Source organism: Anabas testudineus, chromosome 19, assembly GCF_900324465.2.
Source record: "Anabas testudineus chromosome 19, fAnaTes1.2, whole genome shotgun sequence".
Classification (NCBI taxonomy): Eukaryota; Metazoa; Chordata; class Actinopteri; order Anabantiformes; family Anabantidae; genus Anabas; species Anabas testudineus.
This window is the reverse complement of record NC_046628.1, coordinates 10,722,725-10,744,325: the sequence shown is the minus strand read 5'-3', so window position 1 is coordinate 10,744,325 and position 21,601 is coordinate 10,722,725. Positions and strand designations below refer to the sequence as shown.

The 21,601-nt window shown below is 40.9% G+C and overlaps 3 protein-coding genes across 4 annotated transcripts; 2 read left to right on the top strand and 1 right to left on the bottom strand.

Annotated features, from left to right (window-relative positions):
* Positions 1-910: 910 nt before the first annotated feature.
* crygmxl2 (crystallin, gamma MX, like 2) lies at positions 911-5,560 on the top strand. The gene is made up of 4 exons (XM_026351875.1): positions 911-930; positions 3,949-3,967; positions 4,574-4,816; positions 5,285-5,560. The coding sequence occupies exons 1-4, from the start codon at positions 911-913 to the stop codon at positions 5,558-5,560; spliced, it is 558 nt and encodes a 185-aa protein (XP_026207660.1).
* Positions 5,561-6,050: 490 nt separating this feature from the next.
* On the top strand, positions 6,051-7,311 carry crygmx (crystallin, gamma MX). The gene is made up of 3 exons (XM_026351448.1): positions 6,051-6,059; positions 6,583-6,825; positions 7,036-7,311. The coding sequence occupies exons 1-3, from the start codon at positions 6,051-6,053 to the stop codon at positions 7,309-7,311; spliced, it is 528 nt and encodes a 175-aa protein (XP_026207233.1).
* A 1,788-nt stretch (positions 7,312-9,099) lies between these two features.
* Positions 9,100-20,973, bottom strand: aldh18a1 (aldehyde dehydrogenase 18 family, member A1). 2 transcript variants are annotated; one of them, XM_026350752.1, is made up of 18 exons: positions 20,848-20,973; positions 20,536-20,645; positions 19,283-19,434; positions 18,490-18,639; positions 17,944-18,048; positions 17,659-17,811; positions 16,415-16,505; positions 15,866-15,990; positions 15,541-15,685; positions 14,793-14,866; positions 14,552-14,651; positions 14,013-14,233; positions 13,712-13,849; positions 13,432-13,627; positions 13,129-13,250; positions 12,804-12,990; positions 11,376-11,471; positions 9,100-11,264 (listed from the first exon to the last, which is right to left on the bottom strand). In XM_026350752.1, the coding sequence occupies exons 2-18, from the start codon at positions 20,624-20,626 to the stop codon at positions 11,068-11,070; spliced, it is 2,343 nt and encodes a 780-aa protein (XP_026206537.1). In that variant the 5' UTR covers positions 20,627-20,645; positions 20,848-20,973; the 3' UTR covers positions 9,100-11,067. The 2 variants fall into 2 exon arrangements, with proteins under 2 accessions (XP_026206537.1, XP_026206536.1); XM_026350751.1 differs by having other exon boundaries at positions 17,653-17,811; positions 20,853-20,913.
* Positions 20,974-21,601: the final 628 nt, after the last annotated feature.

Here is a 21,601-nt window from a genome sequence, read left to right as displayed (position 1 = left end):
AGGCAGTCAATCAAGCTCTTAAGGCTTTGCAACAATGGAGCCGACCCCAGTTTATTATTTATTTTTTAAATTGATGTATTTCATTATCACAAGGTGTCTACTTGCAGGGGTAGCGGGGGTGGGGAGGGAAAGGGGGGCAACATGATCAATAATTGATATGCGGTGTGAAAAAGCTGATTTACTGCCTCTCCTCTGGTGCACTTGTCACTAGCTGTTGTCAGAACACATTTGCTTTGATGACAAATTTGAAGAAGTGAACAACAGCATCACATCTGATTACAAATTTAGTGAGTGGTGAAAGGCAGGGGCCCCTTCCCACTGAGGTGCTGTTTGTTCAGGGCGCTCAGGAGGACTGACTACCAGGCTCTGAGGTGAGTTACAGTCTTGTAAGCAGAGACATGAGAGGAGGTTGAACTTTTTTGTCATGTGTCAGTAAACAGCGCGACTTGTTTGAAAGGTATCTGGATTACAGGGTGAAAAGTTGCTCTTTAAACCTTTAAAGCTTTGGGGGCAATGGAGACACGCCACGTCAAAACAGAGAGTGGAGATCAGGAGTGAGAGCAACTAAAAACCATCAATCCCCGAGGTGTGTCTGCTAAGAGACGAAGGAGTTGTCCTGCTTTCTGCAGAGTTTGGGTCATGCTGTATGTTGGAGCATCCCAAATTGATTCAGTCAAATAAAGAAAGATGCACGAATGATTTAAACAGTCCAGGTTTCCTGGAAGACAGCTTGTACTGACTTGAAGAAAATGCACTAGAACAAAAATTCTGCTCTTGCAAAACACTTCTAAGGTTTAATTTTTGAACACGAGATGAAAAAAAAGTAGTTTTTCTTAAACCTGGGATATTTAAAAAATCAAACAAAAAAACAATCTGTTGTAACTCGTGTGCAGAGGGATGTTCTAGTGATATGTTTTCTGTAGCACTACTGTTAGTTCTCACTTAAGTGTAAAAAACTACATTCACTGTAAACAGATGAGGGTTATAAAACAGGTAAAATCCTAGTTGTACATAAATATTTATGGTGATTTCATTGCCAAGAGTAGTTCTTAATTAGGCTAAATGTTTTTTAATTACATGTACGGACTGGAGATTTACCACAAACTTTAAAACTAAATCCTGATGGGGAACAGTTCAACACAAAATGTCATAGAAAAGAAAAACAACAACTCAACATAATTGACAGCTGCATCCATTTGCTCAGTCCAAGCCCCCTCCTCCTGCTTTTCCACTCTGTTCTTCCAACACCATTTCCTCTTTTAATTATCCCCCAGCAAAAAGATGGAGCACATCAGACGCATCGCGGTAAATCCTGGCCCTGGCACAGGCTCATAGTGGCTCCTGCGTCTGGCAATCCCGATAGAGCTTGTGTGCTGGCAGGGACAAGAGAAGGAGGATGCCTGGAGATTTTCTGACAGAAAGAATGGAGAGGATGATCTCTCAGCAAAAGAGAGGTCCTCATTCTACTCCCGGCGTGGGAGGCTTTTTGGCGAGAGTTTTCCGATCATACCACATTTTCAGCACCAGATTAGCCAGTTCTCAGGAGCAAAACTCACATAGACCCCTTGTTTACACCTCAGTACCATAGTGTTTTTGTAATGATTGCTTAGTAGAAGAGCACATTGGAGGCACCGCGAGCACGGCTGCTCTCCTATCTCTCTCTACAACATTTTAGGGGTGAGACTTATTTTATGTAGAAGGGTCAGGGGGACCATAGTTTGGATTAAGGGAATATGATTTGTTTTGAATTGAAAGAAGTCCCCTCTGACCTGAAATGAGTTTTACTCAGTGAATTGCATATTCACATTCTAATTAGGTATCAGCTCCACGAATGGGTTTTTCTTTGGGAAACCAGATAGATGAAAAAGGCTGCAAGTTAACTAGTACCGGGGTTGCTATCTGTCAGAGTTTCTCCTATCTCTGTGGGGTGCACATCAATCACAGAGGTCCCCAACTGACAGTCATTCTGCGGGCTAATACTGTCGTCATCTCCCATGCGATTACACAGATTGCACAATGAGATCCTCGGACACAATAGAGCTGCAAATCTAGCCCCCCACTCTGTTTCTTTCTCCATCATTCGGAGATGAAGAGTGGAATGCTCCACAGCGGGTAGCTTTCTTCTCCTCCGGGGGGAACCGAGAAAGGAGACAAGGGCCTCTGTGATGTTACTTTTCCTTCAGGGTGAGGAAGAGATGTCTTGTAGCTCAGCTAAAGATGATCATTTGAGACACTGTGAAACAAGGTTCCCCCCTGGAAGCCACAGAGACACAGAGAGAGCCAAGGTCCTGATTAATGAGTTGGGGTTAGCTGTTGTTCCTCGATGATGAAAACTAGAACAATGATAAAGATAGTGGAGGTAATCAAATGTCTCTTTTTGTTTTTCTCAGTTTAGACATTGTATTGCACCTCAGTTACAATACAATTTAAAGGTCAGAGGTCAGACTGAGCAGCAACCATGGAACTGGTATACTCCCACCCGAAGTTTCCTTGTCACGCTGCTGCCCCCTTGCATCAAGACCGAGTATAAAGATTTTACATTTAATAGGCATGATGAAAGAAATCATTAATCCACGAATAAACATATGAGAAAAATCTAAACATTTGTTTCTTATATGTTTTGATAAAACCTTTCCTCCCGGAGTAAATATTTGCTTCAAAAACCCACCAAACAAAACAACATCCCCATCTGATAATCTACCACAATTACGCTGCACAGTCTGATGAAAGGATATCAATGATCTACTTATGTCATAGAAAAAGAGTGCAGCTTCAAACATGAAACCTATTGAAGCCTATGAGAGTTGCGAGTCGATGAATGATCAAAGGACCAAAATCTTATCAACGCTGTTCCTTAACACTGAAACAGTGTCATATGGCTTTGGATATATTACCACAGTAGCAATGTTTTTGCCCAGGAACATAATGGCTATTGTGCTTTCTGAAAACATTTGCCTTTTTACACAGTTGAAGCAGCAAAAAGCACACAAAGTGGAGAGGGGGCACAAGCTCTTTATCCTGATGAAAGGCTAAAGGATGAGACTGACCTTTCTGGCATCAGCTGGGCTTTGGGAACACAATGCATGGCAGCAACTCTTTCTGGCCTTTTCCCCTTCAGCTCTGGGCTATGCTTACAAGCCAAAGACTCAAGTCCAAACATCTATCATTTTATACAAAGACTCAAACACACAGATGCCCCAAACCCCTCCTTTTATATCACACAAACACGCACACACACACACACACACACACACACACACACACACACACACCGAGCAGTTCTGTCTGTACATCTGCAAACAGACCAGTCCCGTCTGGCATCACAGCACAACTGCAGGCTATGGAAGCAAAGAGAAACAACAGATCACTGTAGATTACATCAACACAAAAGCTTGACTCAGTCCACAGTATCAGCACCACTTTCCTTTAACAGGAATTGAACAACAATTACATTTTGACCCATACTACTTAGGAAATGTAGCAATCCAAACTGACTTAAACTGGAACTGGATTAAAAGTAGCAAGCATGGCACGAAATGAAATGAAAATCATGAGCTGGTTAAGTACCAGTTTAGAGAAAGCCCCCAAAAATGACCTAACCAACTGTACGCTTTAAAGGCTTTGTTGTTGGGGGGCCACATCCCTATACGTCCTTTGTGTGATGTTTCAAAAGGCTGTATCACAAGGTCACGGCAGAACAAGGGTCATACAAACACAGCATAGCACTTGTATGGCATTCATTTTTGGGAGGGGGGCATCAATTCTATAGGTAAACTCTAGCAGACAGGAGATAAGGTACCCATGGGCCGTCAGACAAAGGGAACAGTAGTTAGCATCTGAAAAGGTAAAGAGTAGTAGTCCCTGACATGTCAGAGGCCTCATGGTCTGTGGGAGAGTATAAAAGGACCTGCAAGTGTGTCTAGGGCTATGGTGCGCAAACATCCACAGCCCTACAACCATGGGAAAGGTATGAGCTCACATGCAATATGGCAGCAGGTTTGGCAAAGAGGTGAAATAGGGAAATGGTATGATTTGGAAAAAGTGATAAAAATGCAGCTGAGGGGAAGAAAGGTAGCAAAAGAACTGATGTGGGAAAATATATTAGCTACAAAAATTGAATGGAAGGCTACTGTAGCAGTTGATGAATTACTTCTGAAGGAAGAATAAAAAAGGGAAGCATCTCTGAAGAATAATTCAAACGTATCCAAATATGACAGATTCTCTCAAAGTGTACGACAGCAGCAATTTCTGGCTCCTTAAATTTGAGATGTTGACAGAACGTCAGTCGTCCATATAGAGCATGCGTGTTCTTTAAAGTTCTTTACGTAAAAATCAGCCCAGATAATAGGTTCAAATTGCTTAATTTTCACCTGTCAAACAGTAAAAATAATATGTAAGCGTTAGTGTAAAGCTGAGTGGAGATGCTTGCACACACAGAGGACAGAGGAAAAAGTAACTTAGTTTGTTCAAGGGAGAGCAGTGTCCCCTGCAGTCTATTCAGGAGTATAGCAGCCAGTCAATTTATTTACCTAACATTAACTTCACTCATGCCTGCTTGTCACTCCTTTTCAAGATCATCTTCTACGAAGGCCGCAACTTCCAGGGCCGCCACTGGGAGTGCAGCAGCGACTGCATGGAGACCTTCAGGCACTTCAACTGCTGTAACTCCATCCGTGTCAGCGGCGGTCACTGGGTGGCCTATGAGAAGCCTTACTACATGGGTTACCAGTACATCCTCGGCCCTGGCGAGTACCCTGACTACCACTGCTGGATGGGCTTCAACAACTGCATCCGCTCCTGCCAGATGTTCCCTCCTGTAAGTCAATCACACAGACAGATAAGATTGGTAGTCCCCCACCACCCCCCGCTGCTCACCTTGTACATCAAATGCCGTTTTAGAAATGGATGTCAATCACTGGCCTTTTGATGTCATTTACAGATACTCAGGCAGGTCATAGCATAAAAGTGTCTGTTGCAAGGCCCACAAGGAGACCCAGTCATCCTTTAAAAGGAATATGATACCCCATAAGACTTGGCATCTTCATTCTCATTCTGCTAGTCACACTGACTGTTTGTCTGCGTGACTAGCAGGGAAACTGTCATGCTGTGAAAAGGGCTGATGCTCATTGTCATCTGTAGTTACTTAAAGCAACCAAGTACTACAGGTACTCACTTGAATTCAAAGTTGAAGGAATTAGCGCAGGGCAGAAAGCCGTAGTGCTCTCTAGAGTTCACACCTACCAAAATAGCATAATAATCATGTTCTGATTTCTTTCACATTCAGTATAGAGGATCCTACAGGATGAGGATCTATAACAGGCCCGACCTGCTGGGACACACAATGGAGTTCATGGATGACTGCCCCAATGTGTACGAGCGCTTCCGCTACCGTGATATTTACTCCTGCAATATCATGGAGGGCTACTGGATCTTCTACGAGCACCCTAACTACAGGGGGCGCCAGTTTTTCCTGCGCCCTGGAGAGTACAGGGCCTGTGGTGACTGGGGATGCCACAACCCCATGGTGGGCTCATTCAGGAGGATGAGGACTCTTGTGTAAACTCCACCCATGCGCAAATCAAATGAACATTAAACATTTGACTTTAAAATAACATTGGCCTTTGTGACCTTATTTGAACACATTATTTCAACATGAGTTTGAAGTACAATAACGCTTTTTGTCCAGCTGCAGATCAATGAAAACCTTCTGCTGCTTAATGACCTATGTCACATCAAATACCTATCTGTCTATCCTCACGGGCGGCATGTAGGTGGCATTCATGCCAATAAAGGCAGATGTTGCAACTCTTATTGTAGCTGTCTGAGAAAGTGCAGTTGTACAGTATTTTTCATAGAGAGACGGAGCTTTGACAGAGACAAAGCGGCTGTTGCAGCTCACCGGTCCTATAGTATTCTGCAGTCTATAAAGCGTACTGTGCTGACACGACAAAGCTTTGTTTCACATTTGCAAAGCCCTGATCCCAGCAGGATCTATAAAGAGGTCCAGTACAGCCCAGCACCTGGTCTGGTCTGAACTTCACACATTTACAATGGGCAAGGTAAGTTTGCAATTTAAACTATATGAAACACAAACTCAATGTTTGATGAGTAATATATTGATCATTTTAATCTAAGGCCTAAATAAATGCTGGATAGGCCTACAAAATTAATTTTTTTTGTCCTTTAAATGCCAGTTGTTTACTGTAACATAATTTCATCACACATACTGTACAGGGATGCATAAACACTACAAACTGGAAAGTCATAATAAAAAATGTTATCAAGCCTTCGTCATATGCCGTGGATAGAAAAATACTGCAATTGTTCATCCGACGTTAGGGGTTTGATTTGTGTGATCAAGAACTTTTCACAAGGTCTTGAAGACTCTTACACCATATTTAACTGTTTTACTCAATTGAGCTTCTGGTACATCATCTGCAAACTTGGTTCAGAAAACCTGTAGACTAACATATTGGAGTTAAAGTTATTATTTCTGAAATCCTAAACAGCTGGGGGGCAGTTTTATATACTATATATCTTTATTACCTGTGTTGATCATGTCAACTCATCTGTCCCATGCAGATTATCTTCTATGAAGACAGGAACTTCCAGGGTCGTCACTATGAGTGCAGTAGTGACTGTTCTGATATGCAACACTACTTCAGCCGCTGTAACTCAATAAGAGTGGAGAACGGTTGCTGGGTGGCCTATGAGAAGCCCAATTATTCTGGCTACCAATACATGCTGCACAAGGGTGAATACCCCGACTACCAACGCTGGGCAGGCTTCAATGACTGCATCCGCTCGTGCCGTATGGTGCCACCTGTGAGTTTTTCTAAAAGTTTTTCTGTAGAACTGCCCGTTTAGGATCCTTTAGCTCTCAAGTCTAGTCCTGTTTTCACCAGTCAGTGCCAGTACCTGTGGCTTTTTATCGCCCATCACATTGTCATACCATATTGTTCTACTTGACTGTAGTCAGTTAAACATATTTATCTTCAATAGTAGTTTGATTTTGTTCCTACATTTATTTCGCAGTACAATGGAAGCTACAGGATGAAGATCTTTGAGCGGTCTGACTTTGGGGGCCAGAATTTGGAGCTAATGGAAGACTGCCCAAATCTGCATGAGCGTTTCCACACCCGCGACATCTCCTCTGTTAATGTCATGGAGGGCTACTGGATGCTGCATGAGCATCCCAATTACAGGGGACGCCAGTACTTCTTGCTTCCTGGAGAGTACAGGAGGCACAGCGAGTGGGGAAGCACCAGCCCAACTATTGGCTCTCTGAGACGTGTCACTGAGGTCAACTGATTATCAGCATTTTTAAAACCTTTATTCAGCCCCAATATTAGGTTTTCCACGCTGTTGTTCCCCTAATATCAGCACTGTTTCAGTGTGGACGCAACATTGTGGTGTCCAAACCTGAAGTCATACATTTTAATGATGAGGGTTTTGGTCTGATGTTGGGATCTGGTTTTGTTGGGTTGCTTTGCTTTGTTGGGTAAAGTTTATTCCCAACTCAGTGCTCAAGCAATGCTCATAGTAAAGAGTGCTGAGCTTTTTTTTTCTTCCTTCAATCCATAGTAAAATGGTTTGCCCCGACAGTCCCCAACCTCCTGTCCTACTGGAATCACAATAAACGTAAACTTGATGAAACTAAATGGAGCCTTTGTTCATTTTATATTGAATGCTGCAGCTGTCACTATCAAAAGATCAAGGGGTTATGGCTTGTCAGAAATCTGAGGGGTATTTTTCTTTTGAATATGGTGATTGAATTTTGGTTTCATCAGGCCACAGAGTTAGATGTAGAAGTGGAGCCACAGAGGTCCTCGTAAGACCAAAAGTTTTTACAGTTTGCCACGATACTGCCATTCTACAAACACAAAGAAAAATTATCAAGGAAACAGAAGCTTATTCTTTGAACTTCGATATTAAAGACCAAAAGAGGGTGTCTGAGGATGGGCATGTAGGAGTCTTTATGAGATCACATGGTACAGAATACGCGCATTGGGTCCATGAAAGATGCCCATATTAGATCAACATCACAGGATCAGTGCCAAGTCAAAGAGTCGGAGTCAAAGTGGCCTGGTATTAGCCCCAAGCATCAAGCTCTCTCAGAACAAAAAACAAAACCCAGTCCACATCCCTGCTCATGCATTTTTCATCAGCCCAAGATACTGAAACCTTTTAGAAATAAATATCAATTATTGAAATTGTTAATTAGATGCTGCGTAATTGGTGAAGATACACATGAATAAATAAGTTTGACCATTAATTATTGATTCAAAAAAAAAAATTAAGCCCAGTGGGGAGTGCATTTGAGAGTCTCTTAAGATCAAGAACAACAAGAATTACGAGTTTTGGCCTTGAGTAATGTTCAATTAAAGGTTTGTCATTTCTGCTGTACAAGCCCAGTGATTTGCTCTCATCATCCTTTTTATATCTGTGGACAACAATACCCACCAGACAACACACCATCAACAGGGTGCAACTTGAGCTGTGATCAGCCAGGATCTAGGGCAAAGCCGGATAAGAGACGAGAGGAAATGTACAGGCTGCCAGGGCCTCAGCCTTGTCCAGGAAGTTAATTTAAGGTTGTGACATGGCAGTGGCATAGAAAATTAACTAAATTCAAAAGTGCTTCAGATTTACTACAAAAACAAGTCTGTCATTTGTGTTTTAATAGGAATATACTAAGATTATTTGCATTTTAAGTTTATAGTTCTAAAAAAGCAGTAAAGACAAAGAATCTGTAAACATCCTTAAATATTCAGTGTAGTCATGTTTTTAAAATCTACTTAGCTCTATACATTTTCTCATACTCCTGAAATCTGACTGTGGTTCCAATAAAGTTGGAAAACAAGTTGAAGACAGAACTGGGGTGATGACAGCAAAAATATAAAATATAGGAATATACTGTATTTTCTATTGACATAGTTGCTCATCCTCCATTGGGATCATCCGTCTGTAAGTAGACATTCAAGAGAAATTTATGGTCCAAGCATTTTTTCAGTTTGTAATGACTGAAACATTTGTATAATCTGAAATACAGACTTATTCTTTATTGCTAAGATACAATCAATTTAATGAAAACTCAGTACTGATTTTAAAATAATGCATTTCAACAAGAATCCTGTAGGAAGGCTTATATTATGAAGCAAAAAACACCTTAATATTCTGTTTATTACCCAAGTAGAAAATTGTTATTGTACTATTCTGGTAACAGTACTGTTACTGTGACAAACACCTTTGGTGCAGGTGATATTGAAAAATACAACCCTACAATAATACCACGATGGATCAAACAGGCAATACTCAGTGTCCCTGGATTGTTCTGTTTTTACCTCAAGTCATTTAGATGATTTTTTTTCAACTGCTTTCACACATAAAAAGGACAAAAGAGTGAGATCCGAGTTTTGTCTCCCTCTTCATCTCCGAACCCTTTGGACTCTGTGATGGGAAGCTGATTGAAGGGTAAGTAGTGCGTTTTGGAGAATGAATTCTTTAGATGATAGAAGAGGGAAAGAAAAAGAAACAGAAACTCAGAACATAAGCCTGTGATTCCATTATTAGTCTCAGTTCTCCTTCTCCCTCTTTTCATTTCTGATGGCTGGATAATTAAACCTCTATAGTATTGTCTTCCATCTTCCTTGCCCCACTTCCAGCAATGCAAATTCCCCTATGGGCAACTTTAAAAAGGGCCTTTTTAGACATCTGTTTTTCAGATCAGTACGACTTTTCCCCCATTAATTTGTGTTTTTGTGAAAGTAGAAAGACTAGTGCCAGGACAAAGATGAATATACATGTAAAAATCATCAACATTTCAACTGCAGAAATCAAAGAAAGTAAGAAAAATAACCAAAAAATATTCTTTTTCAGCATTTCTTTAAATTTCGTACAATACTGTTATTAAACAACCCAAACCAATCCTTAAATGCGCATTGCAACACATCAGATAGGAGCTCAGAGGCTGGAATGTTACAGAGCTTAATTTAAAAGCAGTCGCATTTTCCCCTCCAGCTTGAAGGAGGCAGCTTGTCAATTACTGTTCCTGCTCTGACAGAGGCTTTGGGCGCCAAAGGGAACAAACAGGAAAGCAGCAAAGCATGGAAAAATGAACAGAACTTGTAACCGTGATCAAATAAATTAAAAAAACATAGTAAATAAAATTGATGCATTAAAGATGTTGAAGCGTATTTTCAACTTGCATTGCTAGATAATTAAACTGGTACATTTCTGATACATTTATGTCATGTAATAGAGTTTTAATGCAGGAATTCTGAAACACGCCAGAACTGGCGAAACTGGCAAGAGAAAGTAAACATTTCTACTATCAAATGTCCCCCTGTAGTGTTTTTAACCTATGTCTGAAATCACCTAGATCAGCATCTCATCTAATCAATATACCTGTACATTTAGAAATATACAGAAACCTGAATAACAGCAAAAAATAGAAAGAAGTAACTGATGTTATGAAGAAAGAAGGCACTTATTTTAAAGTACAATCAGTATCAGCCTTTTAGGCAATGAGCCAATGAGCAATCATCCACTTGAATTCATGCAGAAACTTATCAGAATATAAATGTGAACGACAGTGTCACAGGTTAGAGGAGCCACTCACTCGAAATGTGGTAACTCTGGTTTGGTAATGAATTTAAAATGTATAATACAAATGTATATAAAATATACAACATGACCGTCATATAACTGCATATTTGTTGGCTATGCAAAGGCAAAATTATGTTTGTGTGAATTAATAATATTATTTAGGAGAAATGCCACCACCTATTGATAACAATAAGACATCTTACTTAACTGTATTATTGGGGCGGTATTGTGTGTTGTGATAACACATTAGTTTGACTTTTCTAACTCAAAAGCATCATAAGCTGAGGTAGAATTTAAAACATCAGTAAAGTCTTGAACAATGAACAACGGTATAATGGAATAACAGGGATTTCTGGTTGTGCTGATTTAAAACCGGTTTAAAACCGAGACATTAGTCATTAACTGCAGAGTTGCTGGTGGGTAATGCAAGACATTTTGAGTGTTTACAGTGTCTGCAGTTTAGTTGCTGTTCCTTTGTCCAGCTAAATGCTGCCCAACAGGCAGGTTTTCATGGAGGTACTTCATGGTGCCGTGCTCAGAGAAGTCAGCTACTGTGTGCCCGTCACCTCTCAGGACCCACTTGGAGGTGAGCAGCCCCTCCAGACCGACGGGGCCCCGTGCATGTATACGTGCTGTGCTAATACCAACCTCTGCTCCTAGAGACAAAGTAAACAACATGTCTTATCTGAAAAGAAATCATAGTCGTACTGCTTGGAAAGAATCGCAGGGAAAGGGTAAAGGCAGATGATATCATGACCACCACATACCCAGTCCAAAGCGGTAGCCATCTGCAAAACGTGAGCTGACGTTCCAGAAAACACAGGCACTGTCCAGCTTCTGGAGAAACTGTTCTGCTGTGTTCTCTGTAAGAGACAAACAGCTTCTCTGTCTACTAGCTCACAAATGCAACAAAAAGGAGGAGAACTGATGAAATAATGCACTGAAGAAAAGGAAAACCTTCAAACTAAATCTGCAGTTTAGAGGATTTAATTACAGGTAATTTTGCTGCCACTCTGTAATCAAATACCTGTGTTTATGTCATTTTAATGTACACCAGTGCCATAAGCTCTTATGCCATATGAACATTCACCCAAAAACACAATCTGCACATCGTTTCCATCACCTTGGACTGTGTGAAAAGGAAATCAGGAGAAATTCAACGTCTATAAAATCAAGTCAGTGTCAAATATAAATTCTGATAAAAAGGTGAATAAAGTTATGTTCAAATAAAACATTTTGTTTCATGAATCAGCAACTTGACTATGTCACATCTACTAATTTTACCTAATCTACTTATTATCTACCTAGATTTAGCATTAATATACCCACGTACTAAATGACTTCTATTATCTGTGTCTCCTATGCCTAATAGCCACAAGTCAGTGATCAACTTCGTGGTTTGCTGTCATTGACGAGTACATTTAATGAGGTACCTCGTAAAGTCACTAGGTGGCAGCAAAACATCCTCCACAGTCTGTGAGAATATTCCTCAATGCAGAGATGTGAAAAGAAACTTTCTCCAAAAATCTTCAAATGCTGCTCATGGTTTTTATTTTGTTTTTTCTAATGACAAGAGTACAAAATCCTATATAGTTATAAGGCATCTGTACCTCAGTCGTTCCATGCATTTTTTCTATATACACTTTTTCTGTTATGAACTGTGTTATTGAGCAAAAATAAAAGTTAAGACACTCTTAGATGTTTATGACACACCTTTAGTTCCCATCACAATTTCATGTTATTCACATGTTCACAGTCCAGAAATACTCTGAATGCTGCACAGAGTGGTTTCTATCAACAGGAGTCACACAGATATAGTGTGATGGCTCACTGCAGAGACAAAAATGTGTTTCATCATGACCCAGTGAATAAGCACAAGGCTTTTAAAGCGTTTCTTAGCATCTGTTCTACATTTAAATGGACTTTGTCCCCTGCCTTGGAGTCACACGGGGAGGCTGCGCACTTTACCTGACAAGTCTCAACTCATCACTCACATGAAAAGGATGGAAGAGGAAAGGGATTCAAGAGTGTCAGAACTGTCAGACGCACCTACATACAGTATGAAGAGGCACTTCTTCATGGTAAAGCATGCTGCATTTCTGCATGTGCTTCTAAAATGCAGTGTGCAATGGTAAGTGTTGCAATTTATTAAGATATAAAAATAAAAAATAGCACTAACCCATTGGGCCACATACCGTTTTCTGTGATGATCACATCTGTGTGGGAACTGCCATACTTGTGTATATGGTCCACAGCCTCCTGCATGCTGTCCACCACCTCAAGGCAGCACTCAAGATCGCTGTACTCTGTTCGCAATGACTTGGCCTCTGAAGGGCTAAATGTCAGGTAGGAGGCAAACCGAGGACCTGCGTGAATCTTCACCTGATGACACATTTAAAAAAACATAATAACAAAAAAGTCCTGTTGCTTGGCTGGTTGGTGAAGTATCTGAACTTTAATACTCAATTATTTTCTGTTCAAAACTCAAATATAATCTAATTTCTGAATTTGTTGATTCACCCGTTCATTACGTAGTGTGTCAATGATCTGGTCAAACAGAGGGGTCCTCAGGATGTCCCGGTGAATCAGCAGGGTTTCCATTGAATTACATGCAGCTGGATAGTCACACTTTGAGTCTCTGACTGTAACAGGAAAACATGATTGAATTATATGTTCACTGTCAGTTGTAATTCAGCATACACATGTGGAACAACTGACCTACCAGCAACAGTTTACTGTCTATTTGTTGACTGATGAGTCATGCTAATTTAGCAGTACAATAGAAATGTACACAGTTCAGTAGAGACATGTGAATTTGCTGACCGATCTTGATGACTTTGTCCACACTGGCCTCTGCATCAACGTAGACGTGACAGATTCCCTCGCTGTGACCCAGCACTGGGATGCCTTTGGCCGCCCGCTGAATGTCTCTTACCAGCTGGGATGAACCTCGAGGGATAATCAAGTCAATTACCTTGTCCAGTCGGCACAGATCCTCCACCTCCTCCCGGGTGCTCACCTAGTAACAAAATCACCAGATCACCACATATGAAATATTACATAAAGTTTCAATTGTATCTCAATAATGTGTCAGTAGTTTTACCAGTTGCACAGCCTCTTTGATGCTGTGCAAAGAAAGAGCCTCCTGGGTAAGCTGATGGAGGACACGGTTGGTGTTTGCTGCCTCCTTGCCTCCCTTCAGAAGGAGGGCGTTGCCACTGGCTATTGCCAATGCTGACACCTGGATTAAAAAAACAACAACAAAAAAACAGGGTTTGTGTTATTACTGCAGTCATTTCAAGATAAAAAAGAGATTTAGAGTGTACATACATTAACAAAGTGACATTTTAATAACATTTTCTAAATGCCCATATTGTAAATAACTGTTGTATCCACATGGATACCTGTGGCAGACAGTCAGGTCTGGCCTCAAAGATGACCAGAAGGACTCCGATGGGTACAGTGATCTGCTCCAGCTCCAAACTGTGAGCCACTCTGGTCCTGCGCAGCACACGACCCACACTGTCCTGGGCAGCCACTGCAATCTGTTGCAGACCTATGGCCAAGCTGTTCAGTTTGGCTGTTGACAGACTCAAACGGTTCAGCATGGCTGGTGGCAAATTACCTGCGAAAAGAACGAAATGCAGAGTTATACTTTGCCATTTGAAGACAATGAGAGGAAACAAAAAATTTTATAAAATAAAAGTCGCCCTCTGGTGGACAAATATGATTTTTGTATTATAATTATTTATTTATCTCCTAAAATCAGTTAAAATTGGACTATTCAATATTTTAGACAATTTAGATTCAATTCTATCCTGCCAGAGACATATCATGTACATACATATACATAAGTTATATTATACTACTACTATACTATTATATTATATTTGTCTGAAATGAACATGCACATACACTAAAATAATATTATAAAGACTACTACCTGCACTGATAGCAAGGTCCATGTCCATCTTATTGGCAACCAGAATCTCGTCCTTCCTTTCAGTCAACAGCTCTGCTAGATGACATATGATCTCACTCCTCTGTCAACACAGTCAACCAAATACAAGCAGGATGAGCACATAGTACATGAATCCACAAGAGGTCAGTGTTTCTCTACATGTAATTAAGGCTGAATCATTTCAGTTATGAGTGCTCATAAAAGATATAAAACCAAGCACTACCTGGTCTGGGTGAAGTGATGCAAGGGTTCTTCCAGAGTTACGAGCCATTTCTGTCTGCTGCTCCACAGTTGGACCTAGTGAGGGATCAGGGGTGAGACAGACACCAGTCAACACCCACTGTGATGTTTGTATGTACACCTAGATAAAACTAGTCTGCTGCAAAAGCCTTGCTATAAATCCTACCTTCATGAAGGTTCAATGTTTATGTAAATTATGTTAGAGAGGTGTTAGCTGGACATTTGGCACACAGAGTTTGAGCTACAGTATTCTGTATAATTAGGTGTTTCTGATAGGCTACCAAATAATAAATAGTGTTGCAAAGATAATAAGTCTATATCCCTATAACTCTATACAAAGGAAAGAGCACAGATACTGGACACGGGAAGATTGGAAAAAAAGTATCATGGACAGTATGAAGTGTTCAGATCACAAAGAAAAACATTTCTGAGGAAATGCGATCTGTGGATAGCACTTGAGCAGAGCACATTTGTTCTACAATAAGTAAATGACATAAAGCACAGCTCCAAACTATGCAAAAAACTCTTTAGGGAAGAGGTAGTGAGCTTGTATTCTGTCTGTAATAGACTGGCCAGTACAGTCACCAATGTGATCACTTCTCAGCCATATTCAGCTGCTGTGGGAACAGACTGACCATATGATATGTAATATGTAGCATGGAGTGGTATCCTTTCAGATTACCTCAACAAAATGGCCACCAGAACACCCGAGGTCTGTGAAACAAACTCACCAGCAGGTTTGATCTCTGAGAAGAAGGTTCCCACCTTCTTGCCATCCACAATGTCAGTGATAACATGACCGGTTACTTTAGGGTGGGTGCCATTTGCAATGACCACAGAAGTACCACCGTGCAGTGCCCAGAGGGCAGCTTTGACCTGCAGACAAGATTTTAAAGGTCTTTTTAAAGTCTCTACTTCAAGTCTTTATTTTGAAAATCTGTGAAAATCTATAGTACAAGAAGACGTGTACTTTGTCTATTTGATAAACGTCTACTAAGATAAGGCTTTTAACATAACAATACTTTTTAACTGACTGATTATAAATCCACAGCATACCTTGGCCTCCATGCCTCCAATCCCAACTCTAGACTTTGTACCATAAGTGATCGATTGCTGGTCTCCGGGGTAGAAGATATCGATGAGCTTGGCGTCATCTGTTCCAGGAGGGCTGTTGTACAGTCCTAAGAATTTAGCAGTTCTTATGCAACTTAGTTGTTCAAACATATACAGCATGAAGCACAAAAGTCTACGGAACACATGACAGTAGCTGGGTGCCTTCAGTGTTCATTTCAATAAAATAAATAATGTTAATTTGTGATTCTCAGGTAAAGAATCCCTCCTGTCAGAGTGGTGCAATATTTATTTCGCCAGGAAAATCTGCTTCTTCTCAATTGATGCAGAATAGAGCCACAGCCCACACTTCGTGTCAACCTCATCAGCGCTGATGTGAAATATCAAGGCAGAAGGCCTGTGTTTGCCTCTCTCATGACTCTCAATTGACCCTGAAAGGAGTGGAGTTTTTCTTTTTTTCATGGTGAAGAGTGTGGACAGATGGTATTGTTACCTAACAGCTGACCCAGACCGTTGTTGTGGTAACACACATACCTTCCACGTCAGACAGCGCGATGAGCAGGTCAGCCTTCATCTCTACAGCTAGCCGTGCCGCCAAACTGTCATTGTCCTTAATGCTGATCACCTACAGAACCAGAAAATTGCTGATGTAAGCGCCTGAAGCAGTGGCAGAAAGTCAGCCATCTGCCATCTACTTATCTGAGCCTTTTCTTAAAGGCTAGAGGTGCAAGCTGCTAAATAGAAGAAATCACCCACTGTACACACTTACAGTATGAACTGTAAAACTGTGCAAAGTATCCTCCTATTACTGAGCAGTTTCTTCAGGGCCATCAGGGAAAATGTAGCACATAAGTTCAGCTAGACTAAAATTAATTGCAAACCCTTTAATATTTTCATAATATTGTTTTGCAAATTTAGCCAATACACTATTTCTGGTCTTGTATTTTATAATACGAATACCTGGGTAACACTGTTCGGCCATCGCCTATTGATTAAAAAAGACAGAGATAGTGAGGTGTAATTATCTCCAAGAAAAAGATATGTTAGTGATTTCTGCAGCAGAAGAGGAAAAGGTGCCGTCTACCTACAGAAGTTAGTCCTGGTCTCTTCTGACAGCATCTCTTGCCCAGTGGCTGCATGCTGTGCCATCCATCCCTTCTCTGCATGCACATGCCTTGAAAGGACCATCCCAGTGGTTTTGCAGTCTAATAAATCCCACATGCTGTTTTCTCCACACTTTCAAGACTCTCTTTGGCTTCGGCTTACTTCAGTAAGTGATCACAATCACATCAGGAGGCTAAACATACCTAACACATCTCTACCAAGCACACATCTGTGCTGCTTTTTGTTAAAGTTCCTAGTTTTTGAGTTTTAATAGTGTTAAAAGTATGAATCCTTTCCAGTGGCACATTAATTTGCTGAAATGATGCTCTGACAACAGAGCTCAGCCATTTAGCCACTTAACATTTGCTGTGATGTCAGAAAACTTTGTCTTAGAACTAAACTAATAACTGTTGTATTGAAATCACTGGTAGTGGAAGGTGTAAGCGGATGGTGGTCATTTGGCTTAAACATGCAAAATCAGTGGTATGGTCCTTTAATGTTTGAGGGGGGCGCAGCTGGTGAGGTGATGCTGGGCAGCACAGGTTTTTCAACATGTGTAAATGATACTGCAAAAGTCCTGTAGCTAATGAAACAGGTCTGTGGCGAATCCTTTCTGCCACCGCTACCATCACCGCCACCAGCTGTGGCCCCATGCTATCTGTACCCACATTTACCCCCTGGAGGTCGATGTTGGGCTCCGGTGGAGGCACCACAGCATCATTGGTGTTGATGATGGGCACGATGTTCATGCGCAGCAGCTCCTGGAGTGTGCTGTTCAGGTTCTGCCTCTTTTGGTCATCATGGAAATCCAGATTCGTTACCAGGACCTGACGACACAGCAGGGAGGAAAGAGCAAACAATTCAGAAAGAGTAGTGAGTGAGGGAGAAAAAGGCTACTCTGCATGGAAAAAAAATATTTACACTTAACATTGCAGTTATTTTGTGAGATATATAAGTACCTGTGCAGTGCAAGTGCTATACTGGGTGAACATGGCCTCATACAGGGCCATCAGGCCACTCTGTCCAGCAGCAGCACAGGCCCGAGCCTCCAGCACTGGCAGAGACTGCAACATAAATTCAGTAAACATCTGGTCACATTGATTCTCGGCGTAAAGAGATTATCAGGCTGCTGAAAGACAACAATTCAACTAAACCATGCCATGCCAGTGAAGTGCTCTCTGTGTTTATATAGAGTAAAATAGATGTATCTATATACAGGGGGAATGACGTATGAATGTGGAGAGATGGTCCAACAATACAATCGAGACCCGTTACAAAATAACACGTGGACTGGCAGACGATAGTTGTGACACATATTGTACATTTGGTCAAATAACAAATCGAGAAACTTTTGTTTGTGCCAAAACACTGTGACCACATCTACATATATGATTAAAAGCAGCAGCAGAAGTAGTACTACAGTAATGTCTTCTTTACGTGAGTCAGTGTGTATTTATACTTTGACACTGCCTGATGCCTCCACACATTCCTCCACTTTTTCTCACCATGTCTTTGAGCTGATTTTGTCCAGAGTGCAGCGCCTGTCGGACGCTCTGGGACAGCAGGATTTCATGTCTTAATCTTTGCTTGCCAAACGCCACAGCTCCACTGGTGACAATCATCATCTCCCTGCCTTGATTCTGCAGCATGGCCACCTGGACAACAAAACAACCAATTAGAAGTATTGGATCACAGATGGGAAACATTTATTTCCTGCTCAGCCTCACTAAGGATTTTGCTTTAAAGCAGCTTACTTCTTGTGCTGCATTTGTTATACATCAGAGGTTGGATATTTCTAAGTTTCCATTTGAACAAACTTTCTGTGGATGCTGTCGCCGTATCTGAAATTGGTCAGCTGCCCAGTTGGGGCTCTGACTTTGAGGGCCGTTCTATTGTACTTTTACAAGTAGGAGGTCTAAAATATACAACTTCCAATGTGACTTCAAATGTATCATTAAACCTTGTGCTATCTGTTATGCTGTTACACAATGTTTTGTTTTTTTCTATAAGATTATAGTATAGTATAGTATTGCAATAAATCTCATAGATGGATAGTGGACGAGTTGAAGGCAAATTAAATAGGCAACCGTTCCATAAAAAGGGTAAAGAGAAAACAATACGTATGAATATGACCTAGTTCATCAATCAAAAATAACCACTGATGGTTTACCTATCACACAAACAGTGTCCCCACATATAATTCCTATTCATTTTCTTCCCTAAAAGTTTTCTACTGGACTTAAAAGTTCCTATATAATTCATTAAACACTAGGTGTGTGTTGGTTACGTGCTCCTCACCTGCTCCACAATGGAGGCCAGCCTCCCCAACGCCAGACCACATTCATCACCACGAGTCACCACAGCACTGCCGAGCTTGACTACGATCCTCTTGGCCTGACGCAGCTCACCGCGGTGGGCAAAAGGGCTACCAGTGGCTCTGCCCTGGGGGGCTATGTAGAGGGACAAGATAGCTTTCCTTTACCGGTGAAAATCAAAGTGACCTACTTGAGTTTGTTTCCATTGATTAGTAAAACACAAAGAGAGAGAGAGACATATTTTCATGAGGAAATGACCTTGGCCTTCATCTAATTTACATTACAGCTCTTATTTAAAACAACTGTTCTAGTCTCACCTAGAGACTGTTAACTTTTGACAATGTGCACACTAGTAATCAAAAGGACTAAACAGTGGTGTTGAACTGTAGGTGCCACCTACAGTTCAACACTTTCAAAATCATGTGTTAATCATGTGCTTTATTGCATCAATATACTGGTAAATCACTCATCGTAGCTGTGCATATTCTGCAGGGCTTTCGCTCCATTGAAACAAACACAGTGAAGCCCTCCATTACATCTATCTGCAACCTGGGAAACAGATAATTACAGCCTTCAAACTGCCACATCAGCAGGGCAAGAAGAAAGCCTATGCTGACATTACACATCTCTCTGGAGCAATGAGGCGGATGAGAGAGACACCCATGATATCTTGTACACACTAGAGCGGCAGGCACAAAATCTCAGAGTTATCACAGCATGTTACAACAGCAGTTTATCTGATGCACTTCTGCCTGGACATACTTTACTGACTCTGCTGACACAGTAATGGACATACAATAATTTACTTCCAGCAAAAACCAATATTCTACGTAGTTATTTACATTATTTATTAATCACCAACCAATATATTTGTCAATAAAGCAGAAAAAGCTCAAAATGCAAATCTATAATTTCTTGGTTAGTCGAAGCAACACTCCAAACAACACAATGTTTAATATATGGTGATATATTTTTTATTTTACTTAGTGGAAACCAGCAAACATTTGAAAAAGATAGAATTCAAATGCTGTTTGTATTGTGAATTAATCAAATTACTCTTATCTTAAACTTAATTAAAAACCCAAACGAAGTTTTAAAACTTCTTTTTACACTAAATAGACTGGGGTCACAAGTTTGTTGTTGCACTTTCTCTAATCCAGGCTATTGGATAACCATAATGGACCACATCATATGTCCTCATTTAATGTGATAAGGCAGTAGTGCAGCTTTGCTTGCCTTGTGTCAGTGGTCTGGTGAGCAGTCGGCATGTGTGTCTGGGTGCACAGAGTGGGATCCTTGAACACAGAGTCAGCCTCTGCAGCATCATGCTCACTTTAATGCCTTTACTGTCAGAAAGACAAACAGAGACCAGCAAGTGCAGAGGATCACAATCAAATACATAAAACTGTGGAATGTGCATTAATACACCACACTTAAATGACATCAATTCAAGTTTGCCTCTGCCATGTTATCCTAATGTGCATGTCATCAGATATGGGTTAGCTGTGTCCCTGCATGATCAAGTAATGAAAGATAGTTTGTTCTTACTTAACCTTCTGAAGTCCAAGTGTATCTTGTCCTGTGTCGTCTTCTACTGGGTGATGTTCATGTTTTTTCCCTTTTTTTGCACCTTTTAAATTTCTCACACCAATAGTTTGTGCAGAGGCTGCTCCTGGATGTGCACGACTCCTCCCCCGACTGGAAAAGCTGCTGATGAAACTGTCAGTGCAGTTTGCAACAACTCCACACGGACACCCCAGCGTCTGTGAATTAATTTCTGCTGCACGTAAAAGACTAAAAATAAACTCCCCACTCTGACATTATATTTAAAACGTTGTTTTTCGACAGAGATAGCGTCCTAAAGTGGCGCTGAAGTGACCGGATATGACGTCAGGCCGGCCGGCGAAGTGAGGAAAAGAGCGGAAGTGTGTTTGCTGAGATTTCAAAATAAAACCAAATGTATGATCATAATAAAAATGTAGGTTTTATCATTATTATTATTAGTAGTAGTAATAGTAGTAACATTTAGAGGGTGGTACAGCGCCCTTTAGACATAATACACCTTGACTTTCAAATGAAACACTCATTTGGTACTCATGGTACATCCAGTGATGCTCTGTGTAAAAATACTGCGTAGGCCCAGTGTTCAGAGTATCTGCATATAGATCTTTGGGAAAGAGTAAATCAGTCAGTAAATAGACTTGGAAAACGTGGTTCACAGTGCACATTTAATGCTTAAGTTATTCAAGCATTAGTGTCATGTTTGAGGAAAAGCATTGGCGTCATTGGAAATCTCCTATGT

Coding starts and splice junctions, on each gene's coding strand:
- aldh18a1 (XM_026350751.1), bottom strand. CDS start 20,626: ATGATGCTGCAGAGGCTGACTCTGTGTTCAAGGATCCCACTCTGTGCA. Junction 14,867..15,540: donor CTCAGAGATCAAACCTGCTG/GTGAGTTTGTTT, acceptor ATCCCTCACTAG/GTCCAACTGTGGAGCAGCAG. Junction 14,652..14,792: donor CATCACTTCACCCAGACCAG/GTAGTGCTTGGT, acceptor CTGTGTTGACAG/AGGAGTGAGATCATATGTCA.
- crygmxl2 (XM_026351875.1), top strand. CDS start 911: ATGTTTTCTGTAGCACTACT. Junction 4,817..5,284: donor CCTGCCAGATGTTCCCTCCT/GTAAGTCAATCA, acceptor TTTCACATTCAG/TATAGAGGATCCTACAGGAT.
- crygmx (XM_026351448.1), top strand. Junction 6,826..7,035: donor CGTGCCGTATGGTGCCACCT/GTGAGTTTTTCT, acceptor TTTATTTCGCAG/TACAATGGAAGCTACAGGAT.